At 34.8% G+C, this 13,692-nt stretch overlaps 2 protein-coding genes across 5 annotated transcripts; one reads left to right on the top strand and one right to left on the bottom strand.

The window, feature by feature from the left end:
- Positions 1–752: 752 nt before the first annotated feature.
- Positions 753–5,094, top strand: LOC132625919 (protein LEAD-SENSITIVE 1). The gene is made up of 3 exons (XM_060340557.1): positions 753–909; positions 1,132–1,205; positions 4,194–5,094. Exons 1-3 carry the CDS (start codon positions 890–892, stop codon positions 4,874–4,876), a joined length of 777 nt encoding a protein of 258 aa, XP_060196540.1. The 5' UTR covers positions 753–889; the 3' UTR covers positions 4,877–5,094.
- A 1,243-nt stretch (positions 5,095–6,337) lies between these two features.
- On the bottom strand, positions 6,338–13,548 carry LOC132625918 (serine/threonine-protein kinase rio2). Of its 4 annotated transcripts, XM_060340554.1 has the most exons (14): positions 13,405–13,423; positions 12,306–12,366; positions 11,494–11,638; positions 11,363–11,409; positions 11,197–11,267; positions 10,972–11,085; positions 10,712–10,887; positions 10,546–10,634; positions 9,513–9,630; positions 9,214–9,287; positions 9,018–9,065; positions 8,634–8,802; positions 7,584–7,700; positions 6,338–7,002 (listed from the first exon to the last, which is right to left on the bottom strand). In XM_060340554.1, exons 3-14 carry the CDS (start codon positions 11,575–11,577, stop codon positions 6,721–6,723), a joined length of 1,389 nt encoding a protein of 462 aa, XP_060196537.1. In that variant the 5' UTR covers positions 11,578–11,638; positions 12,306–12,366; positions 13,405–13,423; the 3' UTR covers positions 6,338–6,720. The 4 variants fall into 4 exon arrangements, with proteins under 4 accessions (XP_060196537.1, XP_060196536.1, XP_060196539.1 ...); XM_060340553.1 differs by lacking the exon at positions 12,306–12,366 and having other exon boundaries at positions 13,405–13,548; XM_060340556.1 differs by lacking the exon at positions 12,306–12,366 and having other exon boundaries at positions 6,338–6,984; positions 13,405–13,547.
- Positions 13,549–13,692: the final 144 nt, after the last annotated feature.

Here is a 13,692-nt window from a genome sequence, read left to right as displayed (position 1 = left end):
ACAGCTAGGCCGTTTTATGAATACAACGAGCCATTTTTCGAATACAACGGGGTAACTGTAGCTAAGAAATGTAAATATTGAAACTGTAGCTATGACAAAATTTAAACCCCCAAAGTGTAGTCATTTATGTAAAATTCCCATAAAATTATCTTGAGCCCAACCCATAAAAATTTGGACAGGTTGGGCGGGTCATCACCTTTTGGGCCAAATTTGACACCCCTAATTTAACCCAACACCCCAAACCAAACCCCATCCACCCCATATCACCGCCCCGAATTTTCAATTTCATATATTTTATTTTATTTTTATAATAAAAAAGGGAGCTTTTTTACCTCACCCCTACCCCCTCCCCTATTTTACTTTAATAAAAAATGAGAATTTTTTCTTACTCCCACCACCCCGTCTCCTTGCCAATTATCTATTTCATATATTTTATCTTTACTTTTACAAAAAAAAAAAAAAAAAATCTTATTCCACCTCCCCGAGATGGTGGTGGGTGGTGTGGGATGAGATTGTGGGTTGGTGTGGAAGTAAGTGGGTATTTTTCAAAAAATATTTCCAAATTAATCAACCGAACACGAGAAAATAAATAGTAATAAATTACTTTACATTACTATTTTTCTCACCCAAAATTTGTACACGGTTAGAGAGTGTGACATGTTGCTTAATGACGAAGTCAAGTAATTTGGATAAGGGCAATTCTGTCATTTCAAACCCCATGCCTTAAAGCAAACTTAAACACGAATGCTACGCGTCTTAGTTGTGTCTATCCTCTCTATATCTATATACATTTTTCCAAATTAATTCTAATCAATTTTTACTCACATTTCTTAGCACAAAAATCTTCATCATATTCTTCTGCTTATCCAAAAAAAACAAAAAGTGAAAAATGGGGCTGCTTTCTAATAGGTAATCTAAATTTATTGCATTTTTTCCTTTTTTTTTTGGTGGGTTCTTGAAATGTTTTCTGATTTAGCCTTTTGGGGCTGCTTTCTATTAGGTAACTTGAATTTATTGCATTTTTTCTATTTTTTTTGGTGGGTTTTGTTCTAATGTTTTTTTTTTTGTAATTTTTTTTTTTTTTCTAATGTGTTCTGATTTATTCTTTTTGTTTTGTTGAAATGATGACAGAATTGATAGAAAGAGCCTCAAACCTGGAGATCATATTTATTCTTGGCGTGCTGCTTATATTTATGCTCATCATGGTAAAAAAATCTATTACTTTACTACCTTTTTCATGGTAAAATAATGTTGATTTGCTTAAATGGTCCTCTTTTTTTTGGTTGAATTGTCTGATTTTATCTAATATATAAGGTTGTTGTTAAAAAAAAATGTTGATTTGATCTTAAATGGTCCTTTTTTGGTTAAGTTGTCTGGTTTAATGTAGTATCTAATGTTGATGTTTAAAAAAAAAAATTGGTTCTTTTTTGTGTTGGAGATGAAGTGAGAAATAGTGCCATTTTGTAACCTAAGGTTTAAAAATTGTTCTTTTTGTGCTGCTTATATTTATGCTCATCATGGTAAGTATCTATTAGTACTATATTTTTTTTATGGTAAATGGTGTTGATTTGCTTAAAAGATCCTTCTTTTTTTTCAGTTAGGTTGTCTGCTTTAATCTAATATATAATGTTGATTTTTTTTTTTTTTAAATGTTGATTTGATCTTAAATGATCCTTCTTTTTTGGTTAAGTTGTCTGCTTTAATCTAATATATTATGTTGATGTTCAAAAAAATGCTGATTTGATCCTTCTTTTTTGGTAAGTTGTCTGCATTAATCTAATACTCCCTCTGGATCAAAAAAGAGTGTCCGCTTAGCTATTTGCACACCCCTTAAGAAAATACTAATTCCTAGTCAAATTAGGTAATTTGACTAAACTACCCCTCATTAAATAGTTATTGCGATTTGATCAGTTAACACTTAATAACGGCAATTTTGGAAGAATAAGGTTAATTGTTTCTTGATTTTGTAAGTGGATACAAAAAAAGGGTAAGTGGACACTCTTTTTGATCTGGAGGGAGTTTCGAATATTGATGTTCAAAAAGATGTTGATTTGCTTAAATGATCCTTCTTTTGGTTAAGTTGTTTGCTTTAATCTAATATGTAATGTTAATGTTCAAAAAGATGTTGACTTGCTTAAATGATCTTTTTTTTGGCTAAATTGTCTGCTTTAATCTTAATATCTAATGTTGATGTTCAAAAAAATTTGATCTTTTTGCGTTGGAGATGTTGTAGTCCTATTGATTTGCTATTTTAGTTTTTACAGTTCATGGAAATGAAATAATATCTGGGGTTGTTCTAGATTCATTGGTAGAAGTTAATTTTCAGGAGGATTCTATTTTCTTTTTTAACTGTGGCTATGAGTGTTAGGATTTAACTACCGTGCTGCTGTTTTTACATTTACCACTATAACCAGCTAAAATCGATAAAACTTTGGCCAAGTAAAAAAATTAGGAACCTGTGTTCCCCACATTTCCAAGCATTGGTGGACAGAGGTGTCCGGTATCTGTGCTGGTGGGGTAACAAGTACCTTGTGGAATTAGTTGAGGTGCAAGCAAGATTGCCCAGACACGTATTGTAAAAAACAATGAAAATTAGGAACAAGATGCATTATCTGAGTGACCCAACTCTTTGATCGAGTAATTCTCAGGGGTTACTTTTTTATGGACTGTGTGCTTAGGCCTTAGTGATAGACCATAGGGTGCTTTATGAAGTTGACAAGGGGGAGACAGGTAGTTTATATAGCAAAGGTGCAGTATGGACCCTTTCAGAAGCATTTTCTCATGGAGGGGATTGGGGCACATTTTCCGATGCAAAACTTCCAAGGATCTGTAATTCTGTATTCATCCATTCAAAAGCTGAATGGTTGTTTCTACTTGGCATTATTGTTAAGATTGGAGTTGGAAAGTTGAATTGGTTACTGGAGTACTAGAAGTGGAATAAGTTCTCTAGGAATTCTTTAGAACAAATGGGAGGTTTACCAAGAGTTATAGCAAATTTTATTGCGATATGATATTGAACATTGCTTTGTTACATATCAAAAAGGGAAGGTTGACATTCAATTTAGGGGATTGGGATAGTGGAAATAAGGATTTTAAAGCTGTAAAATATTGGGGAGAGATAGGCAGTAGGCATAGCGGGAGCTTAGCGCACCGGGCTGCCCTTTTTTCTTAGATAGGCTGTAGGCAGTAGTCTTTTCTTTTACTGAATTTAATATTTCCCATGGCAAAGTTTGGTTTCTGGGGATGTAGGCGCATATTCTTGGGCTCCTTAGTTAACTAATCTCCAAATATGATCCCATATAAAGTAAAGTACTCATGGGAGATGGGGCTGGGATTTTAAAGTTAATCAAACTGTTATTACCGAGAAGTGAATGTAGTCATATTATTTTCTACGTTGAACTCTTCTTTAATGAATAGGTTTGATCTCTCTTTGCTAAACTACTGTAACATGGCTGTTAGTTTATGCCACAAACTTCCTCTCAAAAGCAATTGAGGACAGCATTTCCTGCAAATGCTCTTCGTGTTGTTTACACACACTGCGCTTCTTTGGTTGTCATGTTTCCCCTTGTCCCTTTCGCACGCTAGACAGCAGTGTGAGTTAACATTTTGTAACATTAAGTTGACAAATGTGTCCAAGATCTTCCTTGACCTAGGCTTTAGACTTTGCTTCCTTGGTAAAGCCATTCCATTAGTTGGGGTGATTACTAACTCAAGTAGGCCACGCCTTGGGTCTATTTCTTACAATTGCATTTGATGAAGACATATACAATTATACAGGTCAGGGCAACAGCGTGAGTGTTGGGTAATGTACTGTACTGTACCGTTCTTCCCTTGTCTCTTCCTCATGCGCTATATTTTTATGAGATTGTGTTACATGGACTATTGAGTCACTAATTTGGTATTGTAATGCGACCTTGTTACATTCTGAATATTGTTCTTGTTCCAAAGTTTAAAGCCCTGGCCACTGCCAATGTGAAAATAACATGCCAAAGTGTCTGCAGAAGATTAAAGTGCATAGATGATGCTATCCAAGCGTCTACACTTTGGCATGTTATTTTTATTTTGTTTATGCTTTCTTTTTTGACTTTCTACTTTCTTGATCACCCTTGATCTTAAGCTTGTATATAAGTGGCAGATAAACTGAGGAATACAAAGATTATTTTCTTATCATATTAGATATGTGTAAATAACAGGTATCTATGTTGGGGATAATAAAGTCATTCACTTCACAAGACGTGGTCAAGAAGTAGGAACTGGGACGATTTTGGATCATATCCTGGTAAGCTCAATTCCAAATCGGTCTCTTATTCCTTGTACCGTTTGCACCCCACCATCAGATGGTCACGGAGTAGTCTCGTCATGCTTAGACTGCTTTCTTGCTGGAGGTATCCTCTATCGCTTTGAATATGCTGTAACCCCCGCTATCTTCCTCGCAAAAGCACGTGGAGGAACGTGCACTCTTGCAGACTCTGATCCAGATGACTTAGTGGTCCATCGAGCAAATTACCTACTTACTAACGGCTTTGGATTGTACAATGTGTTCAAGAACAACTGTGAGGACTTCGCCATCTATTGTAAGACCGGACTGCTCGTGACAGATTCTGGTACAATGGGACAAAGTGGACAAGCAGTGTCCTATATCGGTGGGCCACTTGCAGCTGTGATGTCAACACCACTACGTCTCGTTACCACTAATGTATACGGGATGGCAGTGACAGCTGTCGGGGTCTATTGTGCTAGTCGCTATGCAGCTGATATTGGCATGCGGAGGGATGTGGTGAAGGTGTCAGTGGAAGATCTAACGACGAGGCTGACAACTGGCTTGTTACAGGTTGTTGAACCGAGCCTCGCAGCTTTGCCAGCTACTGTTAGCTAGTCGTATTGTTTCTTGATATATGTAATAATAATGTGTTTAGGATCGGAAAGTGAACATTCTTTTTAATCCGTTGGAGCCGCTTGTTTTATGTCTAAGGCTCTGTTACTGTTGTTCTTTATTGCGAGCTGTTTTGCCTCAAAAAAAGTTGTAATGTGACTATTGTGATTGTGATGTTTAATTTTCCCCTTTTGGTGAAGTAAGGTATGTTCCTTTTTCAATTGGCAGACTTTGCAATTTACCTTTATGTGGTCATACCTGCAAGATGCAACTGACATATATTCCAGTGAGATAATCAAGATACTGGATAAGGGAATGCAAAAACCCCTACCAATTATGCATTTTTTTGGTTATTTCTTCTTTCTCGTGTAAGGACTATTCGTTTTAAGTTATCTGAGAATCTATGTATTATTCTGTATGAATTAACACTGTGTGTACTAATAATAGCTCAGTTAAAATAAAGGGGACAGGATCAAAAATATCCCTCTATTTTGTGAAAAGAGCTAAAAATATTTTCCATTATAAATTTGGATAAAAGATATCCCGTCATTAAAGTTTTTAAATGTACCCTTAGTCTTTATGGAATTTTCCAAAATAATCGGATTTTATTTTTAAATCTGCTCCATTTAAACTCGACTCAATTAAATAAAAAACTCATATGAGTTACCTACTCCTGTGCCTAGTGGCTCCAGATGTAGGACTCGGGAGGGAACAAGTTGGTATAGTTGGGTCGGGTTTAAAAATAATATTGGATTATTTTGAAAAATTCCACTGAGATAGGGATATATTTGAAAACTTTAATGATGAGAGAGGTATTTTTGACCCAAATTTATAACGGAGAATATTTTTAGCCCTTTTCCCAAAGTAGAGAAGCATTTTTGAGATTCACCTAAAATAAAAAGGACGGCCTCGCTCCTCAGATTTATATTTCTTCATTTCTGTTAAAAATTAATTTCTGCATTATAACTTAGGTTCGAATCAGACTACCCTGTGTTTGTGTTTGGGATGACGGGAAATTATTTTTTAGGAAAAGTATTTATTTTAAGAAATACTTTTCTGGAAAAGGTTTTTCGGTGTTTGGTTGGTGTGTTAGAAGAAAAATCTGAAAAAACATTTAGTAAAAGATTATGTTAGCAAACAGAAGTGCTTTGACGAATTTTTGAGTACTAAAGATTGATAATAACGTCCGCATTTTTTAGCATATTCAACCTCAAATCGTGTTTTGAAGTAGATATTCCTCTTACCAGATTTTACCACTTCTAAACATTTTCATCTTCAGGTCCAACTCATTACAATGAAAAATTTAAGAGCTTCTGCACACATTTAAAAATTCAGGAGGCAATAAACTGAAGGAAATAGAAGTAGAAAACTAAAATAATTAAATGTAGTTTACTCCAAAAAATTCTCGTAGTAAAACATGAGCAAATCACAAATAAGATTTATAACAAAACTGAAGAAAACAAGAAAAAGAAAAGAGCCCCTTCAGCATTTAAATAGCATAAGTATGACCAACAATAGAATATCTAAGTAGTTCTTCACACCTACATAACTGTTTCTGATTTATAATCTTTAGTAAATAACAAGTACATTAACAATCTCTAAGCCTTCATGTTCAGCCAAACATGCTACCAAAATTTTAAATATACAAGACAGACATTTCGGACAACGCATATCATACTCCAAGTCAAAACTGTATCATTCAGCACCTTAGTGATAGCTCCACCCGATACAATATTCCCTTCAATACCACCTTAGCGCCAAAGAAATTTCATCGATTGGCCTTCAAAAGACACTGAATAGTGGGCCATATTCTTTACCAGTATGCGACTCGTCCAGGTTCCTGTACTTTACCAGCCACTTAATTGCTTCTGGACTTTTGAATTCTGCGAGGATTTTCCACCTTTGTCCTTGTATGTATTCCTAGAGGCAAAGTTCCTCTTTCCACGATGAGCAGCTTTAATAGCCTTCCTCCTCTCCTTGCTCAGGCTCTTCTCTAGTTCAGCATCATCTTCAGACTCGGATTCCTCTCCCTTGTCCTCATGGTCATCCTCCTTATCCCCAACTTGATCATTATCGTCATGCTCATCCACAACTTGATGTTTATCGTCCTCCTGCAAGAGTAAAGATTGCTAGTAAATGACACAAAGTTAAGACTGATCGAAACAATTTTTCAGCAGAAGTTCAGACAGTAAATCGTATGACTTCTACAGCAGACAATCACAATGGTTTAGGAACGTTTTCTAGAAAGAATTGTACTAACTAGATTATGTCTCATAAGCTTTAAAAGCAATATAAAAATAGAATAAGAATTTTTCTCGCAATGGCTTGACTCTCTGCTTTTGCTGTACACTAAAGCTTTTTTAGCAAGTCAACAAAAATTCCATTAACACATTAAGTGTTAAAAGTATTTACAAAGATGCTCAACTGCAATTATCGCTTTTTATTTTGATTTACACAAGCTGTTTGAGATTATCTTTATGTTCCATATTTCTAGTTAAACTCAAAAAAGTTTTCATGCTCCAATTTTGGTTTTATCGCACATTATAACGTTCAAATAACAAAGAACAGTATAGAGAATTAGGTCCCAAATCCCCTTGTCAAGCAAAATAACCAGAAAGATTTCCAGATATGACTTTAATCTGAGATCACTACAGCCTACAAGTCTTTGTCTCTTCTCTCTTTCCTTCTTGGTGGAGAAAAGGGGACCTACCTTCTCCAAGTGCAAGGACTCGAGCTGCTTGACATTTGTGGTGTTTATGTCTTCTTCATCTTCTTCGTCCTCTTCTCCATCAGAATCTGAATTCTCTTCAAGTTCCCCCTCAATCAACTGCAAACAAAGTAAAGAATAACTATGAAATCAAGAACAACAGGCGATTGAAATTCAAAAATGGCTCCCAAAGCTGCAATAAGTTTTGATTTTCTTGAGAAGGTATACATATAAAAAAGAATCGATGGTGCTATGTTTGAGTCTTCACAGCATTGCAGCACATCCAACAGAATCAGTCTCACTGTTTTTCGGAAGGAAAAAAGTCAAAAGCCAGAAACTTCATGCCTTTCAATAAGCTTTACCTCCTTCAAAGATAAGTGACCTAGCCCCAATGATTTTGGTTAAAAGAAGTTAAGCGGCTGCATGGGGAAGTAGAATCAGAATTCCCCATGCCTGAATAAAATAAAAGGAAAAGAAATACTTATCGCCGAGAAAGCAAATTATACATCCCAACAAAATCAAGCTGCCAGCTTAAAAGACACAATAATTCTTTTCTCATTCTCTTTTATTGCCTGTCTATTTCCTTCACGAGACATCAGCGCTATCAGTCAATATAATCAAATCTTTTTATGAAGTCACACTATAATTACAATTTTGCTGAAGCTCAATTTTTTCACCCCATTCTCAGATCCTTATCCTATAGATCACCACTCACTACAATATACCTTTAACATCTTCTAGGCTTGTCATAACTAAGACGGACCATAATTTGCATTCATCACTCCACTTCGTATGAAACCAGAATTAACAACTCATAATCCGACTAAGGCAGCTATCAGCAACAAATAGCATCACATTTGTCACACAGTTGCAATATTTAAAGTTAAGTTTTCAGAACAATGCGACAGACAGCTTCACTGGGGTACCAAAAAGTCATTCAATTTAAACATTGTTTCACTTAATGGAATTAAGAAGTAAGCTATATCCAGGAACTTTCTTCTTTTTCTAGTAAGGTTCACAAATTGTAGTTGAAATTGAACCATTAGATTGTACCTTTTCAAGCTCATGTTGATCTTTTTTTGTAAAACCGCTGGCAGCAAGTTCTTTGTCCAAGAAACCGATATTTTTATTTATTTCAGAAAACTGGGGCCGACCAACTTCATCTATCTCAACGTCTGGACCATCACAATCATTTTCATTTTCTTCAAATGACATATTGTACCTAAAGATAGGTAAGAGAGATAAACTATGAGTTCACATTTCAAAGAGCATCCCAAACTCATATGTAGCAAAAACCAAAATAATTATCAGGGTAAAAAAGTGAATACATAAGATGAGTCACAGAAGTAAATCATAAAGTGGAAGAAGGATTCACAGTAGTTTCTTGGTCAAACAGATGAACTTCTCCAAACAAACAGAAATGAGTAATTCACTAACCGCTTTGCAAAGAACTTATAGATGCACTCCACATCACGATCAAAATACCTGAAATATAGAAACTTGTATCAGGGACAGCAATTTTGCTAAGAGCGCAATCCATAGCAACAATGCTCCAACCGAGGGGGGAAAACAAAAAAGAAAAACAGAATTTCGAAAGACTGTTTAAACGGAATAAAGAGGGAAACTATCTTACATTTGGGCATTAGGATGAGAGACTGACACCATTTGTGGGAAATCAATAATGGTGACCTTTTCATCATCATCAATCTGTAATCCAATTAGTCACATAAGGAGAATCAGAAAACTGATTAACATGTCTAATATAAGCCTATACAATGAGATTCAGAGCAATTGAAAAGGGCAAAGAAATGAAAAATGAAATCAACATATTCTAGTTGTACACTGAGCAAACCAAGCTCACAAGGAACAATCAATTATAGCAGTAAAGTAGAATAATAGCTTCACATAAATCAAAGAAGGATTATAAAATACCATTATGTTAAATTCATTAAAGTCACAGTGAATAAGCCCATGTTCGGCGAAACGTGTAACAGCACCAATGATTGTTTCAAAAACCACATCTGGGTTTTGCAGCTCCTTAACCTGCACACTATTATGACAATTGTTATAAGTTTTACAGTCACCATTTCTAGGAAGAAACCAATAATACAGCAATAATGCGCACACAGCCAAGGATCAAAATTATGTTTTTCTAAAGTTTAAGTTCCCAGATAACAATTGTTTTTACAGGTTAACATTATTCTCATAATGCTATTAACGAGAGTATTCAAGTATTCCATGTATCTTACAAGGAGCTGTTGATATAAGAACAAAATAGATTAGCAAGATTAGACGGTTTATGCAGGAGCGAGAATCCCTAAATAGCATTTGGGAAGAAAAGTTAAAACTAACAGCTTAGTTAAGCCTTCCAAAGATCAGTATAACCACATAACTTGATCATGCAAAGGTACATGAAGCTAACATACTTAAAGAAAAGAAAAAAACAGAACATGGTATAGAAGTTCTATGAAGTAAGCTATGGAGAATTCTATTACTACTATACAAAACCTCAAATACCACAAAGATTATAGTTTTTTCAAGTTATAATGGTGATTGGAAATAACTCAAATAAGTAATTCGTCTTGCATCCTTATGACTAATATTGCACAGCCAGGCATAGACTAAATACATTGCATATATACAGGTAGGTAAATAACACTGGGTAGATGAAACTAGTTTTACAGATAGTCTCCATCACTACTGAATTTCTTCTTCACCGGCAAAAAAATTGATGATGGAACAAAAACTTTCAAAAACTGCTCCAATCTTTACATAAAACTTCTTAAACAAAGTCAAAGCAAAACTTATCCAAAATCGTTATTATATCTCTCATCATACATGCATCCTTGGAAGGAAGAGGACCTAGTAAAGGGAAAGTGGATTTTATGCCCACAGTTATAGCTTAAGAAAAAAATTAGTGGCCTTCATATGAAAATTAAGTTCAGCATACATAAAAGGTACTTACAGTGGGTAGCCTGGGACAAGTGACATAATCACACAATGTCGATTGCAGTCCACAGCTTGAGGAACAGGGAATCCATGTTCTTCTAGTGCCTGTTCACACAAGTGTTATTTATCACACAAATCTTCAAATTCAAAGACGATAAGGCGAATTAGAGAACTGCAATTACCTTCATAAAAGCAAACTCTTTCAAGGCAGCAAGTCGTGATAAGTACAGCCAATTGTAGCTACTGCGATGCCTCAAGTAATCACGCTTTGCTTTGACTGCCCTAAAAGAAACCCTACCGAGCCTGTGCAACTTCATCGCAAGAACTGTGCCATCTTCCTTTATAACCTCAAAAATATCTATAAAAAATGGAAATTTAAGAACATGGAAGTGCAAATTATAAAGTAACAAAAGCAATAGTTAAACACAAGAATGAATATTACCAGACTCTTTTCCAACACCAAGTTGACGACCCACTCCATTAAATACCCCACGATTAACCAAAGTTTTTATCGCAAGGAAATCATAACCAAGATAGGTAAGTCGAAAGCCATCATCTACACAGCAATTTTAAGAAACAAAATTCAGAACAAATGGCAGCTCCAAAACCACAAAACAGGACTAACAACTAGTTTTAAGGAAAAAACAAAAATTATCAAAACACTCACATTTAGAAGAGTCATGATGCACTAATTTGTGCTTTAGCAAATTCTTCAACACTTTATATGTGCCTCCATGTCTAGAAACAATGAAATGTAATTAAAATAAAATCACAGTAAAGTTAACATAACAACACAACACCTAATGTATTTCAATTCAGAAAAAGGGACTAACTTGAGGCGAGCAATACGGTCAATAAGCTCACAAGGTACAATTTCATGCTGGAAAAGAAAAACAAGAACCGTCATAAATTGAAAAGAAAAAAAATAGAGTGAAAAAGTTGAAAGGGTGGAGGGTTTACGGACATTGCGCATGCCCATCTCAACGGCAGTGAGGACCCTGAAATCCTCTTTGGAAAGGTATCTCAAAACGTTAACATCCAACTTCATCTTTGCCTCTGGTGTTGCTGTTAATGGTTTCTAATAGCTTTATGCAAAACCCACCAAGATTCTGTAATTTAGACGAAATATTGAAGTGTGAGGATTATAATCAGCACTAAGAACTATTATATGCATACAGCAATAGAGAAGCTAGTTATAGGGGAAACAGAAAGAAGAAAAGAGAGACAGATACACAGCGTCACAGCCTACAGCAGCTAGCCTTGGAACATCAAAAAATAAACTCTAAACTATTTACTTATTTATTTGGAGAAAAATAATTGCGTAAAAGAGGGGAAATTTCATGCAAGTTGTCTACTGTGTGACCACTAGTTAAGGATTCAAGCTATAGAATTTGAACTGACCTTCTATTCAGAAAAATGTACAGGAGAGAATGTGTACAATATAAATTCAATGCTAGTTGTAGAGATGCTTTTCGCACTAAACAAATGATCATTGCTGGTTTCTTACGAATGCATATCGTAATTTAAACGATATATTGGAATTGTATAATCAGAACTAAGAATCTACATATAACAATATAGAAGCTAGTTTTACGGCAAACAGATAGAAGAGAAAGAGAGACTAATACACAACCTACAGCTGCCAGCCTTGAACACCAAAACATAAACCCTAAACTATTTATGCATTTGCTTGGACAGAAAAAATTGGGGAAAAAGCGAAACTTTATGCAAGTTGTCTGCAGTGAGACCACTAGTTATTCAACAACAACAACATACCTAATGTAATACAACAAGTGGGGTCTGGGGAGGGTTGGTTGTACGCATACCTTACCCCTACCTAGTTATTCAAGCAATAGAATTCAAAATGTACATGAGAATGCATACAATATAAATTCAATGGTAGTTGTAGATATTCTTTATTGCGCTAATAAAATTGTTGCGGGAAATTTTCAAAAATATACATCCCAACATAAAATATTATGCCGCGTAGCCCATTATACCTGGAGGAAAAGCATTATACATAATATATCAATCTTGTATAAAAGGTGTTTATACACAAATATCGGCTAAACCGGGTAACAGACTCAAAATATGGGCTAAACCGGGAAACAAACTCAAAATATGGGCTACGTGGTGTAAATATTTTCTCGCAGTATACATAGAGCATAATTTTACCAACAAAGGGCTAAACAGGGTAACAACAAATATGGGCTAAACCGGGTAACAAACTCCAAAATATGGACTACGTGGCGTAACTAATTTCTCGCAGTATACTTGGAGCATAATTTTCCCAACAAAGGGCTAAACAGGGTAGCAACAAATATGGGCTAAACCAGATAACAAACTCAAAATATGGACTATGTCGCGTAAATATTTTCTCCCAAGTAGACATAGAGATTGTGATTGCTGGTTTTCTTACAAATTCTCAACCTAAAGAAATTACTGTGTAACACAAGAAAGTTCATAAATTTTACAAAACAAAAAAAAATGCTCCTATTCTATGCACTTAAAGACTTACAAAGCTAAACAGAATCAAAGATTTAATAATTTGTAGCTACTTAACAAAAATTTGAACTTCAATAACCTACCAATGCCAATAGTATATTTTTTTTATTTTACAAAAGAAAAACAATTACTGACCCCAAAACAGAATACTTATAATTGGTTTTTCTAATGAATACATTAACCAAACTAAAATCATTGTATAACAGAAGAAATTTCATAAATTTACACAACAAAAATACTAATAATAATAAAACGAGATACTTGTAAAAACAGAATATTAACACTTGCACTTTCTATAGCATGATAGAATCAAATATTAATTGTTAATGAAAGAAAAAAAAAATTGTGGCTACTTATGAAAAATTGATACCTCAAAAAGTTGATTATTTTCGAAAGTTTGAAGAGCGAAAAAACCTAGCAGGGGTTTATGACTAAGGGGCCGTTTGGTGAGAAAATGACAAAAATGGGGTCTAATGTTTGAGGGTAGAGGATAAATAATCCCAGAATTAAATTTGATACGAGTTTATCTTATGTTTGGTTGGAATAAAATCGTGGTATAACTAATCCCAAGTGGAATAGTTATCTCGGGATTAGTTATTCCATCCTTCCACAGGGATAAAATAACACTACAATCTCGGGATAACTTGTTTCCAAATGA

This window comes from Lycium barbarum, chromosome 2, assembly GCF_019175385.1.
Source record: "Lycium barbarum isolate Lr01 chromosome 2, ASM1917538v2, whole genome shotgun sequence".
Lineage (NCBI taxonomy): Eukaryota > Viridiplantae > Streptophyta > Magnoliopsida > Solanales > Solanaceae > Lycium > Lycium barbarum.
The sequence above is the reverse complement of the archived record's forward strand: the minus strand, read 5'-3'. Positions and strand labels throughout refer to the sequence as shown.

Excerpts from the sequence above, each read along its gene's own strand:
- LOC132625919 (XM_060340557.1), top strand. The coding sequence starts at position 890 with ATGGGGCTGCTTTCTAATAG. Across the intron at positions 910-1,131 it reads ATGGGGCTGCTTTCTAATAG|AATTGATAGAAAGAGCCTCA; the intron begins GTAATCTAAATT and ends AAATGATGACAG. Across the intron at positions 1,206-4,193 it reads TTATATTTATGCTCATCATG|GTATCTATGTTGGGGATAAT; the intron begins GTAAAAAAATCT and ends TGTAAATAACAG.
- LOC132625918 (XM_060340553.1), bottom strand. The coding sequence starts at position 11,577 with ATGAAGTTGGATGTTAACGTTTTGAGATACCTTTCCAAAGAGGATTTC. Across the intron at positions 9,631-10,545 it reads CTTGTCCCAGGCTACCCACT|TGTGCAGGTTAAGGAGCTGC; the intron begins GTAAGTACCTTT and ends TTGTCATAATAG. Across the intron at positions 9,066-9,213 it reads TCTCATCCTAATGCCCAAAT|GTATTTTGATCGTGATGTGG; the intron begins GTAAGATAGTTT and ends TCTATATTTCAG.